This window comes from Oryza brachyantha, chromosome 4 (genome assembly GCF_000231095.2).
Source record: "Oryza brachyantha chromosome 4, ObraRS2, whole genome shotgun sequence".
NCBI classification, from domain to species: domain Eukaryota; kingdom Viridiplantae; phylum Streptophyta; class Magnoliopsida; order Poales; family Poaceae; genus Oryza; species Oryza brachyantha.
Genome location: NC_023166.2, coordinates 9,831,659 through 9,852,761, shown reverse-complemented (window position 1 = coordinate 9,852,761; position 21,103 = coordinate 9,831,659). Strand labels below are relative to the sequence as shown.

At 41.4% G+C, this 21,103-nt stretch overlaps 2 protein-coding genes and 1 pseudogene across 2 annotated transcripts; all 3 read right to left on the bottom strand.

Moving 5' to 3' along the window:
• Window positions 1-816: 816 nt before the first annotated feature.
• LOC102701717 (ferredoxin-1-like) lies at window positions 817-6,226 on the bottom strand. The gene is made up of 2 exons (XM_015835958.2): window positions 6,056-6,226; window positions 817-1,542 (listed from the first exon to the last, which is right to left on the bottom strand). The coding sequence occupies exon 2, from the start codon at window positions 1,521-1,523 to the stop codon at window positions 1,032-1,034; it is 492 nt and encodes a 163-aa protein (XP_015691444.2). The 5' UTR covers window positions 1,524-1,542; window positions 6,056-6,226; the 3' UTR covers window positions 817-1,031.
• A 6,661-nt stretch (window positions 6,227-12,887) lies between these two features.
• Window positions 12,888-14,124, bottom strand: LOC102701438. The gene has a single exon (XM_015836381.2). It carries the CDS (start codon window positions 14,082-14,084, stop codon window positions 13,182-13,184), a length of 903 nt encoding a protein of 300 aa, XP_015691867.1. The 5' UTR covers window positions 14,085-14,124; the 3' UTR covers window positions 12,888-13,181.
• Window positions 14,125-17,192: 3,068 nt separating this feature from the next.
• Window positions 17,193-18,849, bottom strand: LOC121054188 (annotated as a pseudogene).
• Between the last annotated feature and the right edge of the window lie 2,254 nt (window positions 18,850-21,103).

Below are 21,103 nucleotides of genomic sequence, written 5' to 3'. Positions count from 1 at the left end.
GCTCAACCAAAAAAAAAAACAAAACAAAATCGACTACCCTCGACATCTAGTTCTACTTAAAGACGGTTGATGTAATCGAAAACTAGTAAATCGGTTTATCTCGAACCAGCGAACTGGTGACGGCTTTTAGAATCAAATGGGTTTTAATTTATCCTGGCAATATGGGATTATGAAAGCATATTATAAATTACTTTATATTAAAGTAATATAGGTTAAACAAAATATTACGACCTTCTTACTTAAATGTTTGACACCATTAATTTTTTTATATACATTTGACTATTCGTCTTATTTAATTTTTTTGTCAAATATATAAAACTATGTATATACATAAAAGTATATTTAACAATAAATAAAATGATATAAAAATAATTAATAATTATGTAATTTTTTTGAATAAGACAAGTAATCAAATGTGTATAAAAAAATCAACGGCGCGTCCGAGTAATAAACAGAAAAACCCAAACGGCAAACCAACCGACGGTTAGTGCGGATTGAACCTGGTCCGTTTTCTTTTTGCTATGATTCGCAGTTGCTTCAGGCCGCCTTCATAGTCCTAACTTTTCGTAAACCATATGGCTCAATACGGTAAGGATAGGTTTATATGTGGTCATATTATTCTGCACAATCACTCAATCAGTCTACTGCGCGGGTTATTTCGCTTTCCATATATACTGAAATATTCTTGAAAGCTTCATCCATTTTGATGATTCTTTCTCATGGACGACGCGAGAACGGCGGCGAGAGCCGAAACCGACGGCCATCGCCTTCAAGACAGGCTCGAAAGATTCCGAGATATCCATGGAGAACAATGCAGAGACAAGAACGTACACTTAAATTCAATCGGAGTGGAAGATGATGGTATGTTCTGGCTAGTTTCAACGCACGGCAAGTACATGTGCAAAGCCACAGTAAAAAGATTGCACGGAGAGCGATGGATCAGAGATCAATCCATGGGACTGGACTGGATCGATCACTGCTGCACCGGTGCACGCATGCGATGCAAGCAAGCTAGCTACTAGTATAGCTGACTAATACAGGTCTGACTCCTTGTGAGTCTGGATGACGCAGTCCGAGGTCGGGTACGCGACGCAGGTGAGCACGTAGCCGGCGCCGACTTGGGTGTCGTCGAGGAACGACTGGTCCGACTGGTCGACGGTGCCCTCCACGACCTTGCCGGCGCAGGTGGAGCACGCGCCGGCGCGGCACGAGTAGGGCAGGTCGACGCCGGCCTCCTCGGCCGCGTCCAGGATGTAGGTGTCCTCCTGCACGTTCACGGTCACGCCCTCCTTCCCCTCCGGCCCGACGAGCTTCACCTTGTAGACGGCCGCGGCGGCGCGGAAGTCGCTGCGGTCCCTGACGCCGCCGCCGGCCGGCGCCAGCGTGGTGGGCGTGCTCCTTGACGAGCTCAGGTACAGTCGTCGTCCTGTGCCGTCGTTCGCTGAGCGCGTCAGGCGTAGGCTGTTCTGTGGCTTGGCGCTGAGGTTGCAGAGGATTGGTGCTGTGACGGTAGTAGTTGCCATATCTCGGGATGTCTGAGAACTGAAAAGGTAATGGTAGTTGCATTCAGTCAGCTTGGGCTCTTGGCTATTCACAAAATATGAACACCTGAACTTCTGTGTTTCACAAGAATATTTAAACTCGGAAAAGCCCAAAGTTTTTCATGTTTCAGGTGGAAGAACAACAAAAATGGCAGGGCACGAGGCATCATGGTAGAAGGCACCGAAAATAAGGTGGCGAATACACTGCAAAAACGTGCCTACTTAGCTACACTTGGCCACAGTGTTTACTTTTGTTATCACTCTTTTGGCATGCCACAAAATCTAGCCGAGTGTCCCTGCCTGTCATAGACATAAACTCTTAAATTCTTACCAACGTTTACCTAAATTGTGCCTAAGGATTTCTTAGTCATAACCACTGTGGCATGGTACACCTTAGCAAGAGAAGTTAGGCAAATTGAAGCACACAACCAAACCAAGGTTGGTGGAGCGTAGTCTAGAAAATAACCACAATTTTGGGTCCTTCAGTTGGCAAACAGTTCAATTTTCATTTAGTTGTTGCCTATGTTTGCCACGACTAGCTTTAGGGAAGGTGTGGCAAGGCACAAAAGTGTGCCCATGGATTTAATGGGCATAAGTGTGGTCTGATTAGTCTAAAAATAGAGTGAATGACACATGGAAAAGGTAAAAAAGGTGAGACAAAACCAAGTTGTCCTCCTCCAGTTTCTAGTTTCATGTTTCAAGTTGTTTTGATTTAGTATCGTAGATGTTGTGGCCATTGATTTAACAAAAAATATAAAAAATATAGTAACATTCTAAAATATAACAAATATACTCTTACAATATATTCAATGTTCTATTTAATGAAACTAATTTAGTATTGTAGATGCTGTATAGTTTTCTATAAATTTGGTTAAACTTTAAGAACTTTGACTTTAGAGAAAGTCAAAACATGTCTAACATGAAAGCGTGGTGTGACAAAAGGAAGTTAAGGAACCAAACACTCCGAAACAGTAAGAAGTGAAAATTTTGTCAAGAGTCAGGATAGGGACACAGAAGTTTAACTGAAGATGGCAGATGAGCGCCACTTCTTGAGCAAGGAAGAAACTGAAACCATCTAGGCCGTGTTCAGCCACCCCCTCTAACCTACCTTATTCCTACATTTTCCTTGTGCACGTTTTCCAAACTACTAAACGGTGTACTTTTTTAAAAATTTTCTATAGGAAAGTTGTTTAAAAAATAGTATTAATCTATTTTATATTTTTTAATAATTAATTAATCATGTACTAATTTATTAGTATGTTTTTTGCGCCAAGATAAATTAACTTACTGACCCTCAAACAAACACGGTCTTAATAGGTTACCGATGTAAAATTTCGCGAACTAGCTTTTTTTTTTCAACCTTGAAATGATACCTGATCAAGGACCATATTTTCTTGTTTAAAAACTTGGTGCTTTTAGATACATGTATCAAAATTGCATATTAAAAATTTTAATAACTCAAGCTACCTTCCTAAATCCTAAGTACAATAGAATTCCCAGAACTTTACTGTGAGATATAGCGTAGTTAACAGTGGAGGTCCTGCTACTTTTTAAAAAAACATTTCAAGGATCACAATGCTTAAAAGAGGTACTAAGTTCCTACTCTGAGTAGTACTGTCGAACCTGAAAAGAGTGTTTACTGAATTAGCTAAATGACTTCCAAGCCACTAAGTTTTTATTTATGGATAAATAGTAGTCCTAAAAGCAAGGGCTACTGAAAGCGTCACACTGAACCTTGGTTTTAATTCCAACAATCTTAGCAGAAAATATCTATATTATCTATATTCCTATATAAAAAAGTGGTAGTTTTAGGTAGCGATTCTACCATCCAACCTACCAATAGCTCCCTATTTTCTGAAAGAAAAAATATGTAGGACACACTGGTCAACCAACCATCACGGACACACTGCTTTTTGTGGAGAGAAAAACCTATGGGGCCAATGTGTGTACGTGTTGGTATAAAATATATACAACAATTAATATGTGATAAATGCATAAAATAATGGTAATAATATGTTAGTGCCAATTTTGTTTAATAAAATCCGGTTGCAATGTATGTGCACTAAGCTAGTACATATACATGCCTCTTGATGAGGTATCTAATCTTGTCACATGCATTCATCCCTAATATATATAAATAAACTCTTCCTGGATTTTTCTCGTTGCTGAATTCAAAGAAACTTAAGAAATTATTAAAGGCCAGAAACAAAAGTTGGGACACTTGAACCTGGATGATCTGTGGCTGAGGATCAAAGTTTATCTCTAACAATGGTTTACACAGCTACACTTCCTTTAAGTGCAGATAATGGTACTACAGTCAACTACCTGATGAAGAAATAAAACAAATTTCATCCAAAATTAATCTTTCCCAACTGCCATTCGGATATATTTGGATAAGGAATGGATCACAGGTGCATGACACGTCACATAGTTGGTAGTAATGTACAAGCCGTTTTCCATTTCTGCGGGAAGCTCTACGTGGATCATTGTCATCCCCACTTACATTTCCTTGAAGTCATCCTAATAGCTTTTAGAGTTTGCGTCAACATGTGTATAAAGTCGGCTTTGTTAGGATATAGTACTTGAAGTTGTAATAAGTGTTTGGATACTTAGTAGAGTTGAACTATCATAAGTTCTATTTTAAATAAAGAGATACCCCATATTAACTTTACCATAGATGAGCATCCAACCGGTCAGTGTTAATGTGGGTTGATGTGTGGGTACATGATACATTATAAATATGCTAGCTTATGGAAGAACATCCGTAATCAGTGCCCTGAGAATAATGCTACAGTTAAATCTTATTAATAAATACTATCGTGTCTCGGTGTCATCACCAGTGGCGAATCTAGCCAACGACATTAGGAGGTCTGAATACTTTAGATAGAGTTTCAGACTCCCTTTCTATTAATCTTTGCCATAAAATTTTAGAAGGATCTTCGTGGAAACTCCAATGGATTTAACGGGGATAGCGGGGCTCGAGCCCCCGCCGCCCCATGTTGGATCCACCCCTGGTCATCACGAGTTTTAGATCTTCTATTATGTGCTTTCTTGTTCATTTTAGATGATGATTATAGAGCCGGTTTTATAACACCTTAGGCCTTAGATAGCAATATAAACAGAGCGATGAATGTTCTAAAATCCTTTGACATTAGTGTCAATAAGGGTGTGCATGACAACTTTGGGACTTTCACATGTAAACAGGCCATTCGGTGGCCCCAAAGTCTACGACGAAGGTCTGGTTCGAATTTTTAAGATTTAGACCATACCGGTCGGTGGCAACTGAAACATGACATCTAAGCGATTGTTTCAACATGAAGATACTCCATTGTTTGTCCGTGCCGCCGCATATCTCAGCTCATCTTCGTGATTAAGCTATCGCATTGGACGTAAAAAGCTGGCAAACTTGTTTTCATTAGTCATGACTTTATATATTTTAGGACCTCCATTTGCATTTCTCTCACCGGCCTCTAATTCATGGAGACGGTCCTACCGGTAAACATTATGAATTTGCTGCATTTCTCTTATATTACTATGGAAAGATTTTCTTACCGTTCTTAACGAGATGCCTGTGCAAATTTCGAGACTTATTTGGTATCACAAAGTAGCACTAAAAACTATATATGGTGGATTTTTCTGCTTATGCTTATAAGTAAAATTTGAATTTTTAACCTTAAATTTAGAGTTAATTTGAGGTTTTCACCGAAGTTTATTTTTCAGTCTTTTAGATCGCTACATACATACATATATATATATAAGTTTTATTTATATATATTTTTTTAAATATGCCGTTTGACAATAACACTCCCTACCCCACAAATGATTTGATATTCTTAGGTGAACCGAATGGTGAACTTTTATGATGAGGAGCAATTAGGACAACCTAAGAAGTAAGAACTACAGAAGCATGAAGCCGGAGCAAACGAGGGCCACTCGTATCAATCCGTCATAAGGATATGGAGTATGAGCATACAACAGGCTATACGTAATCTAGGCTTCAGTTGCAATGACTGAACTTCCAAGCTCGACCCAATTTGATTGTCCAGTCCTTAACTCTAGATTTGCAATGTTGAACAGATGTCATGACCAGAGTATGTAATCATTCTACAATGGCACAAATAAACAACTCAGGACAACAAACAACTGCACTGTACTACTGTAGTAATCTCCCTCTAGGATACCACTAGAAGATCTGCGTGCATTGTCTAAATTACTCTGATTTGGACGCGCAACCAGAGCTTTTTTTTTTTGGCACTGACCGACTGACGACAGGAAGAAGAGCATACATCGAAAGGAGAAAAAAACGGAAACATATGCTATCCATGCTGCACTTTGATGCGATGGCGAAGCAAAATACAAACCGAATTGAAAGAACCCCCAAGAAGCCTATAGCACAGGAGGGAATTATAACAGTTCGTAATGCCGCGTGCCGAGATCGTTTCCGCGTCACCAAACGGCGCGCAGTGATCAAGCCTGGGAAGGCGGGAGAGAGAGAGAGAGAGAGAGCGGCTGACCTTGCAAAACGAGCAGCAGATAGCCAGCCCGGTGGCGCTGGAGCCGAATCCGGAGCTGGCTAGCGAGCGAGGCGGTGCGCGACGCCGCGACGGCGAGGAGAGTTCTGGGAGTACCGGGGTCACGAGTGGTTGTGTTTCGGATTAGAGTGAAGAGACACAGAGGAGGAGTAGGGATAGAGACAGACGGGCACTGGAGTGCAGGCACACAGCGATGCGATGCCGCAACCTCGGCTCTTTTTTTTTTAACCGCGACCGGTACTCGCAATCTCTCGCTTCGCTTGCTACTGCATCCGTCTTTAAATAATAAGATCATTTTTTATTTTTTTATATAATGTTTTAACTCTTCGTCTTATTTAAATTTTTTTACAATTAATATTTTTTTCTTACTAGATGATAAAAAATGAATAATACTAACTAATTTTTTTTAGTTTTTATATAAATTTTTTAAATAATATGAATGATCAAACGTGTTTGATAGAAAAAACGAAAAACGATACAGTAGCGCCACAGTGGCCAGCGGAGGTGGCAGAGGACACCGACCGCGACGGCCACGGGGAGGCGAGCGGAGCAAGGCAAGGCGTCCTGGCGGACACCCCGTGGGCGGGGTTGGTTGGGCCCATTGTATTGGGGAGGAAAATGTGGGCTGGTCTGACACCGCGGCAGCACGACGGGCCACTGGGCCACGCGACGAGCGGCTATACGCTAGTAGGATCGGCGCGTTTAGCCGTTCAGGGCTTTCAGGGACCAGTCGCCCAGATGGCTGTGTTACCGTTACTCGTGAGGCGTGACCAGCGAAAGAAGACTCTCTAAAAACAGATACAATATTTGATTCTTTATGTTATTTTAAAAAATTATGATTAATAATTTTATTTTTATTAGATGATAAAATATGAATAGTATTTTATATATAACTAATTTTTTTTAAAAATTTTTTAATATTTTTCAAATAAGACGGATGGTTAAACGCTCGATACAAAACTGAAAAGTTATTTTTTTGGGACGGAGGGAGTACGTAAGATATTCTTGTTTCCTTGGAGTATCTGGAAGGACTTCTAGAGAAGTTTTTATAGATGTGTTTCTAACGATCTTAAAAATGAAATTTTAAAAATAAATTATGCTAAAAAAACTCTAAAACCAACTTAAAATTTAGAATTCAAATTATAATCCTAATCATAACTAAAACAATAGAAACCTGGCCCCGTGTGTTCGACCGGCTGCTCGGTGGGAATGAGGAACAATACCGTGAATTTGGACTATTTTTCTAATCACTGGATCAAAAATGGACAGATTAGATTTTAGTGCTACAATATCAAAATACTGTGTCTATAGTGTCTGCGTCACTGTTCACTAATTTTTTTACTGTTTCACTCACATGAACAGTATTTTATCTACGGTAAAGCAGAGGATCCGAACCCGTACTCATTAGTTTTGCGTACCTTGAGTAGATAGGCATAGTAGCTTACTTGGGCTGTAGTAGTTGGACAAGGTTGTTGCTTGGTTTATGGGATATATATAGGCTGCATTCGAACGAGTGTTGCATAAGTTGATTAGCCGCACAGAAAACGATAAATATAATTAGTATATAATTAATTAAGTATTACTTATTAAAAATTTAAAAAATGAATTTATTTGATCTTCTAAAACAATTTCTATATAGAAAATTTTTGCATGAAATACATCATTTAATAGTTTGAAAAGCATGCTAACAGAAAACGAGGATTAGTTTAGCCGGACAGGTCAAAAAGAAGCAACCATAGGTTGGGATGTCCTGGATACACTCATTGCCATATTTAAATTTATACCCACACTGTTTAGAAAATAATGTACGTGTAAAAAGGAATTACACATTTAAGTTTTGGGTGAAGGACAATAGTACTAATTTTACCAACTTTACCCTGACCCATTATATGAGAAAAACTCTAGACATAAAATTTTTAAGAGCAATTTTACCATCCTTGAGAAGGTACTAAGAGATATCACTGTTTTCTATATAAAATTTAGTACTAAATTTTACGTAGAAAATAGTGGTAAATACCAAATTTTACATGGAAAACAGTGGTACCTCATGGTACCTTCTCAAGAATAAAAAAAACTCAAATTTTAAACTCATGTTCATATTATAAAATTGTTAAATTTAGTTGTGTTTTGTAGGAGTGATTTATTATACATAATCTGTGAACAACTTTTGAGCCATTTATATATGTGGCAACATGTCGGTACGGGTATGAGTTATCGATACCCTTCGAAGTGACAGGTACTAGTATTCATCTCAAATGTATATTTTGTTGCATACGTGCCTTCCATTTCGTGGATGAAGGGATCGTTTACTATCATTTAACAAAACTAATCAATACGTTTAGCATATACACAAAGTGCACAACAACCTTTCTTTTGAGCAAGGTAGGCGTGGGATATACAGATTAGGGGTATATATATATATATACATGTGTTTTATTAATTATATTATTAGTAAAAAAATAGAATATTCTTTCTTATGATATGTATAGGACGTGGTGATTTTTATTCTAGGCATGCCAACAACGGTTGTGATGTCATGCTAAAGAGAGGAAAAGAGATAAATAGAGAAGTAAGTAATTGAGAATAGCAAGAAGAACCATTGTCTCCTTCAGTTTCAAAGTGGTGCAGTGGTTGATCCAGGATTCGAAGGTTAGGAGGCTAATTACCTTCTTACTCCTTCAGTCCCTCCTCCTTTTCTTTTCCCTCCCCTCTCTTCTATTTTTTATAGGGGATCCAACACACCCGCTAGAGCCCTGCCAGTCCCGCGCTAGATCTGCCCCTGAAGTGGTGTATATAGAAATTGAGATATTTGGGCAACAAAGTTAAAATACTACTAACGTAACTGAAAAATAGTTAGTAATAAATACAAACATCCTTTAAATTCTAGACTGTCTACGGGAGCGCAAAAAGGATTATTTTCAAGTATATTTGAATACATGGTAAGCCTACACACATTGTTATGTTTGTCATATATAGTGATACCAAACGTTCCAAAAGTAGACTTTAATTAGTAGATACAGATTGCATGGGGAAACAACAGGAGGAGGGAGCTTCATCGTCACAGACCTGGTTAGATATTGTGGAACTCGGCCACCTCGTATTAATTGGTAGAGTTAGTCTTAAAATTATGGTTTGCTCTCAAACAATAAATAGTGGAAAGGTAGTTCAATTCCTTTGTGATAGATTCGGTTGTAGTCTTGTAGATGGGTAAAATGGGTTACTCAAATATGTACTCAAATTTGTGGCCTATTTTAACACTCCTTTCCATCACAATCATTAATTGGATCAGTTGAAACTAACCATCATAACAGAGTCCATGCCTTAAAACCGCTTGGGTTCACAAGTATTATAGATGTTTCCCTAGAAGTCCATTATTTTGTTTAACAGAAGGTAATGGTGAATTTACTACTGTACACTTATATTGTTTGTTTCTTATTTAACTAGCATCGTGCCCCATGCAGACTACGCGACTAACTTCGTTATGAAATTTCTTATACAATATCAAATATAGTTTCATATTATATTATAAAATATAAATATTAAAGTTGCAATATAGTGTTAAACTCGGACCTAACTTCGATCATTATATTTGACGTTCTACGCAAATTTAAACAATTGCTCATTTTATATTATCTTAATAACATAACATATCTAACAATAATACTACAATAGATCAAAGTTATACAAAATTTATAGTATAATATCTCTTCTTTCATTGTCTTCTTCAATCACATATATTACTTATTTGTGATTGTTCATATCCTGTTTCAAATAACATAGCGCTCACTTATAAAATAAAATAAATATTGTTTAGGCATATGAGAAAACAAACCTTTTTTTCCCCTTTTCTCGTCCGATTCCAAAAAACATATCATCTTTTCTATTTTATCTCTTATTTTCCTTTGACGGCTCTATAAAAAAACCTGATTTTTTCCTTTCAATCCAAAAAATCATTATCTTTTTCTTTTTTCGATTCCAAAAAAACCAAAATAATCACCTTTTTAATCCAAAATTCACGTTCTTTTTTCTCTAAAAAACTGTCTTTTCTTTTTTTAATCTTTTATTTTCCTTTTTTACCAAGCGATTGATCTGATCTTTTTTATCTTTAAACTTCTGATCAATTTGTTGGCACGTGTACTTATAGAAACACCGAGCTATTAACCTGATGGTTTTAATCTTCTCTTTTTTACTGCTATAAACCGGATCTGTACGGTTAACCTTTTCTCCTAAATAAACTACTCCTTTTTCCCCTCATTGTCCGATTCAATTTTCTTTTGCTGCTCTTTCTTTTTTTTTCTCGTTGTCTGATTCAATTTTTTTTCCGTTCTTTTCTCCTAAAAAAAATCTTTTCTTTTCTCCTATTTTCCCTCTGATTAATCTCATAATTTCTGGCCGGTGAGAGTCAACGTGGAGGCTCTTTTTCTAATATATATATATATATATATATATATATATATATATATATACACATATATGTATATATATATACATATATGTATATATATGTATATGTATATGTGTATATATATATGTATGTATGTATATATATGTGTATGTATGTATATATATAAAAATTAGATGCTACTATCAGGTGTAGCTACTCCCTGCACGTTCATGATGAAAAACATTTTTATAACCGTTTCTGCTCCCACCCAACAGAAAGTATGGACACTATTAAATCTAATGCGAATGATATAACTACATGTATAGAGTTTGTACTTTCTGTTAGAAGAGAAAAATATGTATAAACGTGTTTCTGCACCCTAGACGTGAAGGGAGTATCTACACCCTGGTAGTAGGATAGACGCTTCCTATTATATATAATAGATTTGACCTATTACATATATGGCACTTTTGCGCCGGAAAGTCCAAGACGGCCATGTACTATTATAGAGTAGAAATTTTGTGCGAGAATTACAAGCAACTTATGTAAACAATTAATTCAATGCTACTTGCAACAAAAAGAAAGACCAATAGAATAATGGGCCTACATGCATGGTTAATTCATTTTATATATTTGTTCAAAACAACAGTTGCTATATATATTTACTGAGACTGGAAGTAATACGCTAGTTGCAACGAAGTACAGTTTAAAATAGCTACAAATGTAGTATAAGATCAATATATACATGCACTTTCAACACACGTACGACCATTTTCATTTTTAAAATATCAGTTTATAATAATTAAGTACGCGTTGAATATATGATCTATAATAATAAATCATATTACAATAAAATAATTAATAATTATCTATTTTTTTAATAAGACGAAAGATCAAACGTGAAGTTAAAAGCCAACGACGTTATATAAAAAAATATAAAGGTAGTACTACTTACTTTTATGATTGCATATACTATGAACTATCGTACACCAATACGTACAAACGTAGACGTACACTCACATATATCCCACGCTAGCTTATGCTCATATAGTACCATGCCAACTACTGTTCTTTTAACTAGCAGGATTATTCATGATTCCAATAAGAATGGGCGTTCCCAGGATTATTAATTGAATTGAAGATAGTTGCTAGACTTCTCCCCGCCTTCTGAAAGAAGTCCGGCATGTAGGCCAAAGGACTTCATGGTGCACCTTAGTCCACGATCATATTGATTTGACCATGCATATATGTGCATGGTATGAAGCTTATGACTTCTGGAAGGGTTCCATTCTAACTTATAAACTACTGTATTATGCTAAAAATATATTCTCTTCTACTAATTGTTTGAAGAAAATTGCAAAACGACCACATGATACGAATAGTAACGAGATATTCTTTTGAATGTGTACTTCTGAATCTCGTCGAAAGCTTGCTAGCTAGAGTACATATAAATGACGCTGATGGTGGTTTTGACCTGACAATACGCAAGATGCATGTACGTAAAAGCTAGATGGTCACATTTTCCATTATAATAGTTAATTGTTCATAAATGCTACTGGTACCGGCACGTTATCAACAACGAAAACTAAAGGCAGGAATATACAGAGGCTCCTCTTTTGGTTTTTTCTTAGAAAAAATCAAACAACATATTTACACAATAAAAAATAATTTATAAATAATATTTTCATATATATGTTCTTAGCAATTAAAAAACAAAGGCTAAATAATAAATTATCATAAAACATCTAAAATTAATTTTAAACTTAAGACTGAAAGTTTAAATTTTGTCTTAAAAGCCTAAGGAAAAGTAAAATGATGAGAGCGGTAACTTTCATGGGTAGCGAAGAAATAAACGAAAGAGTGACAGGAATCCACGTCGTCATTAAGTTGTTGAAAAAGGGTTCGCCCCACGTAATCAACGAGCGAACAATGAATTCTTAGATGGCGATCTAAACCGGCCTGCATCGATCGCACGATACTCCCATTAATTACACAGATATTTCTCAAGCAAGCGATCTCGAAAATCAATCGCACTAGAGCATGTATGAACCCAGTGAAAGCTAAAACTAGCTGCACACATGTGATGATATATACACTAGGGAGTCACTAACACTACTAAGGAGAATTAAAATAGAGCAATTTTATAGTTCTTAAGTATGTACTGAGAGACCAAAATTTTAGTGTAAAATTTTTGTACCTCATAGTATCTGAAATTTTGATACCTCGTGCTACCTTCTCAAGAGCTATAAAATTACTCATTAAAATATGAGCAATTTTACCATCATTGAGAAGGTACCAAGAGGTACCATTGTTTTATACGTAAAATTTAGTATATCTTGGTACCTTAGGTACCAGAAGATACCAAATTTTAAATAAAAGAGAGTGATACCTCATATTATCTACTTAAGGATGGGAAAAAACTATTAAAATATATAGGTGACAGTCACCAATATAGTTTTCTGGAGGAGCTCAAGTGTGAATCTGTGAGGACAACTGACAGGAACACATATTATTACATAGCAGAGTATATAAGCTAGTAAAATCAGTAAATGTAATTCACATATGCATGATTAGAAATGTAGAATTAGTACAGAAAGAAATTGAAAGACCTTCACAACTTCAAAACAAATTAAGAAGTCTCTCTCTTATTTGAGCAAAAAGAAGGCACGCACACACGTGGCTAGCTAATATGGCTAGTGAAGTTGGAGCGCTAATTGAGCTCGATTAGGAGCAGCTGTTTTGCACCCGGAGAGGGCCGGAGCCGGCGGGCGGCGTCCGGTCCGGGCGGCGCGCGCAGAACTCGGCGACGAGCGCCCGGCGCGCCGTGAGCAGGTCGGGTGGCACGAGCGGGCGGTTGAAGACGGAGCAGTCCACCCAGTCCTTGAGCAGCTTCTCCTGCCCCCACATGTCCGGCACCCACACCCTCCCGGCCATCTCCCGCCTGTGCCGCTTCAGCCTCTCCCGCGCGCTCTCCTGATGACAGTCGTCCTCCGGGGCTGCCTGCAGCTCCTTCGCTGCCGGTAACGGCACAGGTACCTTCTCTTCCTCCTCCTCCGTCGTCGACGACGCCCTCTCCGCTGCGGCGTTGGGAATAACGGCTGGCGCCTCATATTTATCGGACGTCGTGTCGACCGCGACTGGCACCGGAACCTTCTCCTCATCCGCCTCCGACGTCGATCTCTCCGCAGGCTGCTCCGGCTGTGCCGCTTCATGGTGATCTGACGTCGTCTCGGCCGCCAGAGGGCGGCTTGTTTCCTCCGTCGTCGGCTCCAGGTCGTCGCCGCTGCCGACGCCCATGCATGGCTCTGGCGGGTGATCCGTCCCGGGCTCCGGCACCTCTTCGACGTCGCCGGAGGTCGCCATGCTGCTAGCTGATCTGCCAATTACGCACACGCAACGCACCCACGACGATCGCAGCAGCAGCGGCTGCCGGCTGGCTTTCTTTGCTGATGATATAATGGTGCCTGGGGAGCTATAGCTCTTGCCTAGCGAGGGGAAAAAGATCAGGCCGGGTAGGTGGTGGGGGACTGGTGGGGGAAGAAGCGGACACGTTACGAGGAGGGGGAGGAGAAGAGAGACCGGAGGCTTGCGCGTTTGCGCCTGTGCTGCTAAAGCTATGCTATGCATGGTGGCAGCGAGGGGAGCGTGGCCTGCTGCCGCCGCGCCTACTTGTGGCTGCCCTTTCCTCGCGACGTGGCCGGAGGAGGCGGACGTAACGTACGTAGAAGAGCACGAGCGGGCGCGGATCGAGGTTGGTGATGGCAAACCCGCAACCACCAGTAACAGTGACAAACCCGCAACCACAACCGAAGCACGCGCGGGAGCCTCGCCTCGCGGGCGCCCGTAGTATTTGCGGGTGGTGGTTTGGTTTGGCGGAGGGGGAGAGACGAGAGAGAGGTTGCATTGTGAGGCTGGAGGCGGCGTAGGGTGGGCTGGACGCAGGAGGGCCAATGGGTTGATACCGCCAGCGCCAGTCGCCACCGCCAGCAGATTTGATTTTTCTTTCAGGGCCACAGGTGGTGGTGCGCACCCTGCCCGTTCCCGGTGCTGCTGTCCGTCGTCCTCAACTGTAAAAGACCGAAACCTGAGTCTAGCATGCACGTTTCGGTTTGCTAAAAACATTGAATATACTATAACGATACATTTATTATGGAAAAAAAATACTACTAAAGTACTAACCACAATAACCAGAAGGTTTTAGTTTGAATCATGATTAGGAGTGGTAATGGATCCAACTATTTTACATATAAAATTTAAGGTATGGGTTCAAAACGGGTTGAAAATAAAATTGTATAGAGTTTTGAGCTAAAATTTTTTTAAGAATTAAATAGGGTTATTAGAGAACCCACGGACCTTGACCCATTCCCACCTCTAATCATGATTAACTTGTCGAAGGCCTAGATTAGAATGTAAACCCCACAACATAACAACTCATTTATACTGCCTTATCAGAACTAAATGGTGCAAATCCGACACTAGTAGGGGATTTTAAGCCAACCCACCCTGATCAACATCAAATATAGTCAAGAACCGACGGTGATGATTACTCAATCAGCGTCGCCTTGCAGTAAAAAAACATACATGGATGTATTCAATATCAGATTTTTAGGTAGACCAGCACAAAAAACACAACTATCAATGCCGATTATTGTGGATAACCGAAAGAAAAAAAGCGACCAAGCAAAGATAATACAAGCGATCTGACCTGATTTGATTAACACAATAAAATTCTCAGGCCCTCCATGCCCATGCCCTATTTTCGTCATCTAGTCCTTCTCCTCTATTCTCTCGTTCCCCATTCTAGATCTCCCTAACCATGGTGAGCACCAACCATGTCTCCTTAGCGAGCGATGGCTATTCCCAGCAAGCAGTGGCCACCCCTTCTAATGCGCAATTGTCTTATCCTCATCTCCCCTAAGTGACAACTTCCATCTCTATTGGAACCTTGAGAGATCTATCCACCTTTGCAGTTTGGAAACTCCCAATTGGATCTAACCATCTAGAGCTCTGGTGTGTGGCCAGATTCGGCAGCCACAAGTTTGGATGCGTCGATGATGGGTAGGAACTCGAAGGCGGTCAAGACTACAAGTCCATGAGCTATGGCCCCATCACCTCACTGCCAGACCAGGATGACTTCCCTGCCGCCACCCACAATCAAAGGTCAGCGTCTCTATCGCCTTAGGGCATGTACAACGGTTGTCTTTAAGCCGTCTATATGCTACAAAATTTACAAAAAAAACCCTTCCCCATCTAACAGACGACCACAACATCTCTTCGCGAAGAGACGACAGGGGTACGTGCTCCAATGCCAAACCGACACCGCTAGCATTGTTGTATGTCACGTCTCGTCTATTCGCTAGCACCATTGATTACCTTAATTTTTGTATCAAAGAACAAATTAAATGTTTTGCAGACAAACAAGTAGACAAGTCATTGTACATGCTGTCTATTAGCTGTTTGTGTGTGTCAAATAGATAATAACCGTCTACATTATTGTACTTGCCCTTATCCTCTTCAAGCAGCACACCAGGGTTTCCATGGAGGAAAATGGCATGACATTGCATAGTTTCCTCCACTGCTTAAATGGTGTATCTTCGATATGTTATTATTTATGTGGATTGATGTTCTTGGTCAATGTCTTAATGAATGCCATGGTTCGCTCTTGATCTTTGACTAACCTTGATTCTGTGTTGGCTACAAAGATTTGATGTTTTTTGTGCATGGATGTGTGGATGGCAGCTCAATCCATCAGCTCGATTCATTCATCGAGTCAACTTCTTTTTTCGAATTGGTAAGACTCATCAGTGTCGGTTTTTTTTACTCTGACACTAATGACCATGTCTAACATTAATGCCATAATTCTAATGCCAGTTAGGTAACTGACACCGAAGGTCTTCCTGACTAGAATCGAAGACCTATCCTCTACGGTAGTGAAGCAATTTTTGAAATGGGCCACACCAAGGCCCAATAAATCCTACCACCACACCATGTAGTTTTTTCAAGGAAAAAGTCCACTTTGACTCCCTTAAAAGTAGACCGAATCTAATTCATATCCCTTAACCAGAAAACCGGATATGATGACTTCTCAAACTATTGAAACCAGTGCAATTTAACTCACCCAACGGTTTTTTAGGGTGGTTTGCTGACATGGCACTGACGTGGCAGTGTTGACTCAATCTTAGTCCCATGTGGCGCTTGTGTGGCACTAGAATTTTAAAAAATACTAGTGGGACCCATCTGTCATTCAACAAAGAAAATATATTGTGGGACCACTGACTTGAGGGGCCCACATATCCTCCCCTCCCCTCTCTCCCCTCTTAACATGTCGGAGAACGGACCTGGTCAAGTCGTCGCCGTCGGGGAGCCTTAGTGCGGCGCGGTCGAACGTCGGCGGTGGTTCGTTGGGTGCGTGTGCATCCATGCGGCAGTCGGCCACCCAGGCCCTGAGAAAGCTCCAGAGAGACCGGCCGTCGGCCACGGCGTGGTGCATCGCCACCCGGAGGGCCACGCCATTGTCCAGTCGCGTTGCTTGCATGACCAATCTTTGCACGCACCAAACAACCAATTTTTGCAAGCATCAAAGAAGGTAAACTGAAGCTTCCTATTCCTCAGTTAAAATCTACAGATCGATCAAACTGAAGCGTACCTGGTCCACGAGCTTATGTTGAAAACAAGTGCAAGGAACAACACTCGCAAGCATATGGTTGTCAGTCACTTCACAAGTTCACTGGTTGTTCAGAGCTCCACCTTCTTGGCTTGCTGGTGCCGCTCCTCGCTGACGGCGCCGATGCTCTTCTTGGCACTGTCGTCGTCGCCCCCGGCGATGCTGCACGGGCCCTTGATCTGGTCGGGCGCTAGCTTCCGGAAGCGCATGGTGAGCACGACGTTGTCAAGCATGCCGACGATGGAGTCGAGGTCGGCATTGTCAGGGAGGCAGAGCTAGCGCTAGAATCTGTCGTAGGAGTGCTCCTCGCGGTGCCAGTGGTCGCCCTTCTGCTCCTCCTCGCGTTGCCGCTCGCCGCTGACACGCAACACCCGGTTCAACACGCGCCATGGACAACATCACCATGTCGTCGCGGTCGAACCCGAAGGGCACGTGCTCTAGGATCCGAAACGGCTCGGCCAAGAGCGCCACCTCCGACAGCGTCGTCGACACCGCCTCGTCGCGCGCACCGCCGGATGCTGCCGGAGAGGGATAGCGTGGATGGTTCTGCTGGATGAGGAGAAAGGGTGAAGGGAAGAATGGTTAGAGAGAGAGGGGAGGGGAGGGGATGACATGTGGGCCCCACAAGTCAGTGGGTCCCATAATATTTTTTTGAATGACAGATGGGTCCCATTGGTATTTTTTAAAATTCCAGTGCCACCTAAGCGTCACGTGAGATTAAGATTGAGTCAACACCGCCACGTCAATGCCATGTCAGCAAAACCATTCTTCAAAACCACCGGAGGAGTTAAATTGCACTCGTTTCAATAGTTTGGGAGTCATCCTATCCGGTTTCCGTTTAAGGGGTATGAATTAGATTCAGCCTACTTTAAGGGAGTCAAATTGGACTTTTTACTTTTTTGACAGAACCCTCCCAAAAAATGATGTACCGGTGGAATTTAACCCTACTTCATGGATTGAAAGCCATGTATGGTAGCCAACTTATGATTACAATGGGTGCATTGGGACCGAGGAGGAAGGGGATATTATTTGTGTGACAACAATCTAGGTGGTGATGTTTGGTTCTATGCAAGGAGGAGGTGTGCATTGTCGGCTTGGTGTGGTGTTTCTCTAGAAGGGGCAGCGAGTGCCGGAGTGCAGCTCTAGTTTTCATCATTTTAGGGCTATCCAAGTGGGTTGGCCAACTAGGGTCTAGGGGCTCTTGGGTCCTTTTTATCTAGTATATTCAATTAATTTGGTTAACTAAGAGTGATGATTGATCGAATTAATCAATGAAAATTTGTTAGTGTGATGTTAAGACTGAATTTATCAGTCACATCTTTTGGTTTGGTCTATTCTATTATTTTTCCCACTCCAAACTCTGCTCGTGCCCCGTGATATGGTGATGTCCATCATACGACAATCAATTAGGGCATGCACAATGCACCAACATGGCTAGTGGTTGTCTCACTCCGTTGGCATGTCGGTTCCACTGTTGTTGCGATCGTGCCCTCACGTAGCTTCTTGAACCTTTGCTAGCTGCACATTCCTCGTCGGTGTGCATTAGAGAGGTGACAAGCACCAATTGTTGGGGAGGGCCCCGGGTGACGCATGAGGTCCCTACCCTCCCGCCTTTCTTCGCATAATGACATAGAGGAAAAGAGAGTGAGGGGAGGGGGCACTAACGAAGGAGATAGAGAGGTGGATCTCACAAGGAGAGTTTGTCACCCACACTGCCTCGATGTCCATCACCCGAGAGCTAGCCAACCCATGCTGCTCTGATCTACGTTGATAGGAAGCTTTTTGATCGATGCTACCTCGATAGGTGCTGTCGGAGGGTTTGCCAGCCCACACTGCTCGATCCGTGGGAAGATGGAGGAGGAGAGCGTGTCGCAATCATCAGAGTGGGAGCTCTGCGTTGCCAACTAAAACTTCACCCACATCCACCGATGTTGATTCTGATCATCATTGCATGATGCTCCGCACCTCTACCCTGATCTGCACCATCATGGACTTGCCTTCTCGTGTCGCCCCAATCTTCGTCGTCGTGGAGTTCGCCGACCTATGCCTCCTGGTAGCGACGACTATCGCTAGAAATGAAGATTATGAAGGGGGTAGAGGGAGTGGAGGAGGCGGGAGAGGTGGAAGAGTTGTTGGAGGGAGGAAGAGGCAGTGGAAAGCCAACAACCACGGGCTTGAAGGGAGGAGACATCATTAATACTGTTGCATGTAGGTGTTGGGAAAGAAGTACAAGAGAGATAGATAGGTACTGAGGAGGGGTCAAGATTATAGGCAGTAGCTAACGTATATATAGGGGTAGGAGGTTTTGTACTGAAATTGTTTTTATGGAAGGGTTGGATTGCCATTCTTTCACAAAAATTAAATATCAAATATTTGCAAGGTCTAAAGTGAATAATATAAGAACTAACATGAAACATTTTTTGGAGGGCCCGTTTGAAGCATCATACACTGTGTGAAGAGTGTGCTACTATCTCTATGTCATGATAAGTGTATTTCTGGATTTAAATTTGTCTAATAAAGAATGCATATGTGGAGTACTAATTGTTCCATCAATTGTCTCATATTCAAATATCTATCCATTTTATCCCACCTTACCTCTCTATACAATATATTTATTTATTTAGAGATATTTAAGTCATTTCTTCATGCAACTAATTAGATTCTACAAATTCCCTTATATTTGGACGGAGAGAGCAAGTTCTAAGAGCATGCACAACAGTAATTATTAACTGACTTTGTTTGTTGCCATGTGAGCAAATAAGATGACATGGAGAAAAGAAAACAGAAACGAGGAGAGAGAGAAATAGTTGTTATGTATGGCAACAACTTAGAGTCGACTCTTCGCATCTATGTAAGGAAATTTTGTTGCACGAGGTAGATTAAAAGGAAATAAAAGTAATAAAAATATATTTTATGGTATTAATGGAGTAACTATACCCGACTCTACCCCTATATACACATGTACAAAATAAGTTAATGTTGCTGACATGGGCGAGGGAAAAGTCACACTATTCTCTACCTTTGAACATGTCTTGAAGGCTTTAACTAATTACTCCACTGTTTACTGATAACAGAGGAAGGAATGCGGCCTATCTACTCGTCGACGCCCAAGTGGCCCATGAGGCCGTGCCCAACCCGGTCCACCAACAGGATGCGCGGGCGAGCACAGAAAGAGAGTGTAATGACGTCCTCACCTCACATATATGTGGTGTTTAGATTGAAAATTTTTTTAAGAGAAGTGTCACGTTAAATGTTTAACCGGATGTCGGAAGTGGTTTTCGGACACGAATGAAAAAACGAATTCACGGCTAGCCTAGAAACCGCGAGACGAATCTTTTGAGCCTAATTAATCCGTAATTAGCACATGTTGGTTACTGTAGCACTTATGGCTAATCATGGACTAATTAGGCTCAAAAGATTCGTCTCAAGATTTCTTGCATAACTGTACAATTAGTTTTAAGGTTCATCTATGTTTAATGTTTTATTTAAGTCTCCAAAAATTTGATATGATATTTTTGAAAAAAAATTTTAGGAACTAAACAAGGCCATATTCCCGTTGTCGGCTTCCTCTTTTCTTGGACGACGATGCCTTTGCTCGTCTCGTCCGGCGTACGTCGATGGCTGCCGCTGGTGCACGCCCGGCGCGCCCGATGCTCTTTCTCCTCCGTATCTCCCACCCGATTTCCGCGTGCGACAGGGGCCAATCGCTGTGAAAAGACGCGTGCGCGCGCGCGCGCGGGGTCCTGCACGATGACGTACGGCGGGCGATCACGCGCGGGTGGCGATCGGCAGCGCCACCCAGCGCGCGGCGCGGCCACTCATCGTGTGGGGAGCGACGCGCGCACGGCGCGGATGTAGCGATCCGTGCTCCCTCCTAGCTCCCTCTTCTCCTCGTCCGCGCCGCGCGCCGCTGGATGACGTCGTCGTTGCCTGGCCTCGTGGGGACGGGGTTGTTGTGCTCGTACATGTTGTCTCCGGTGCT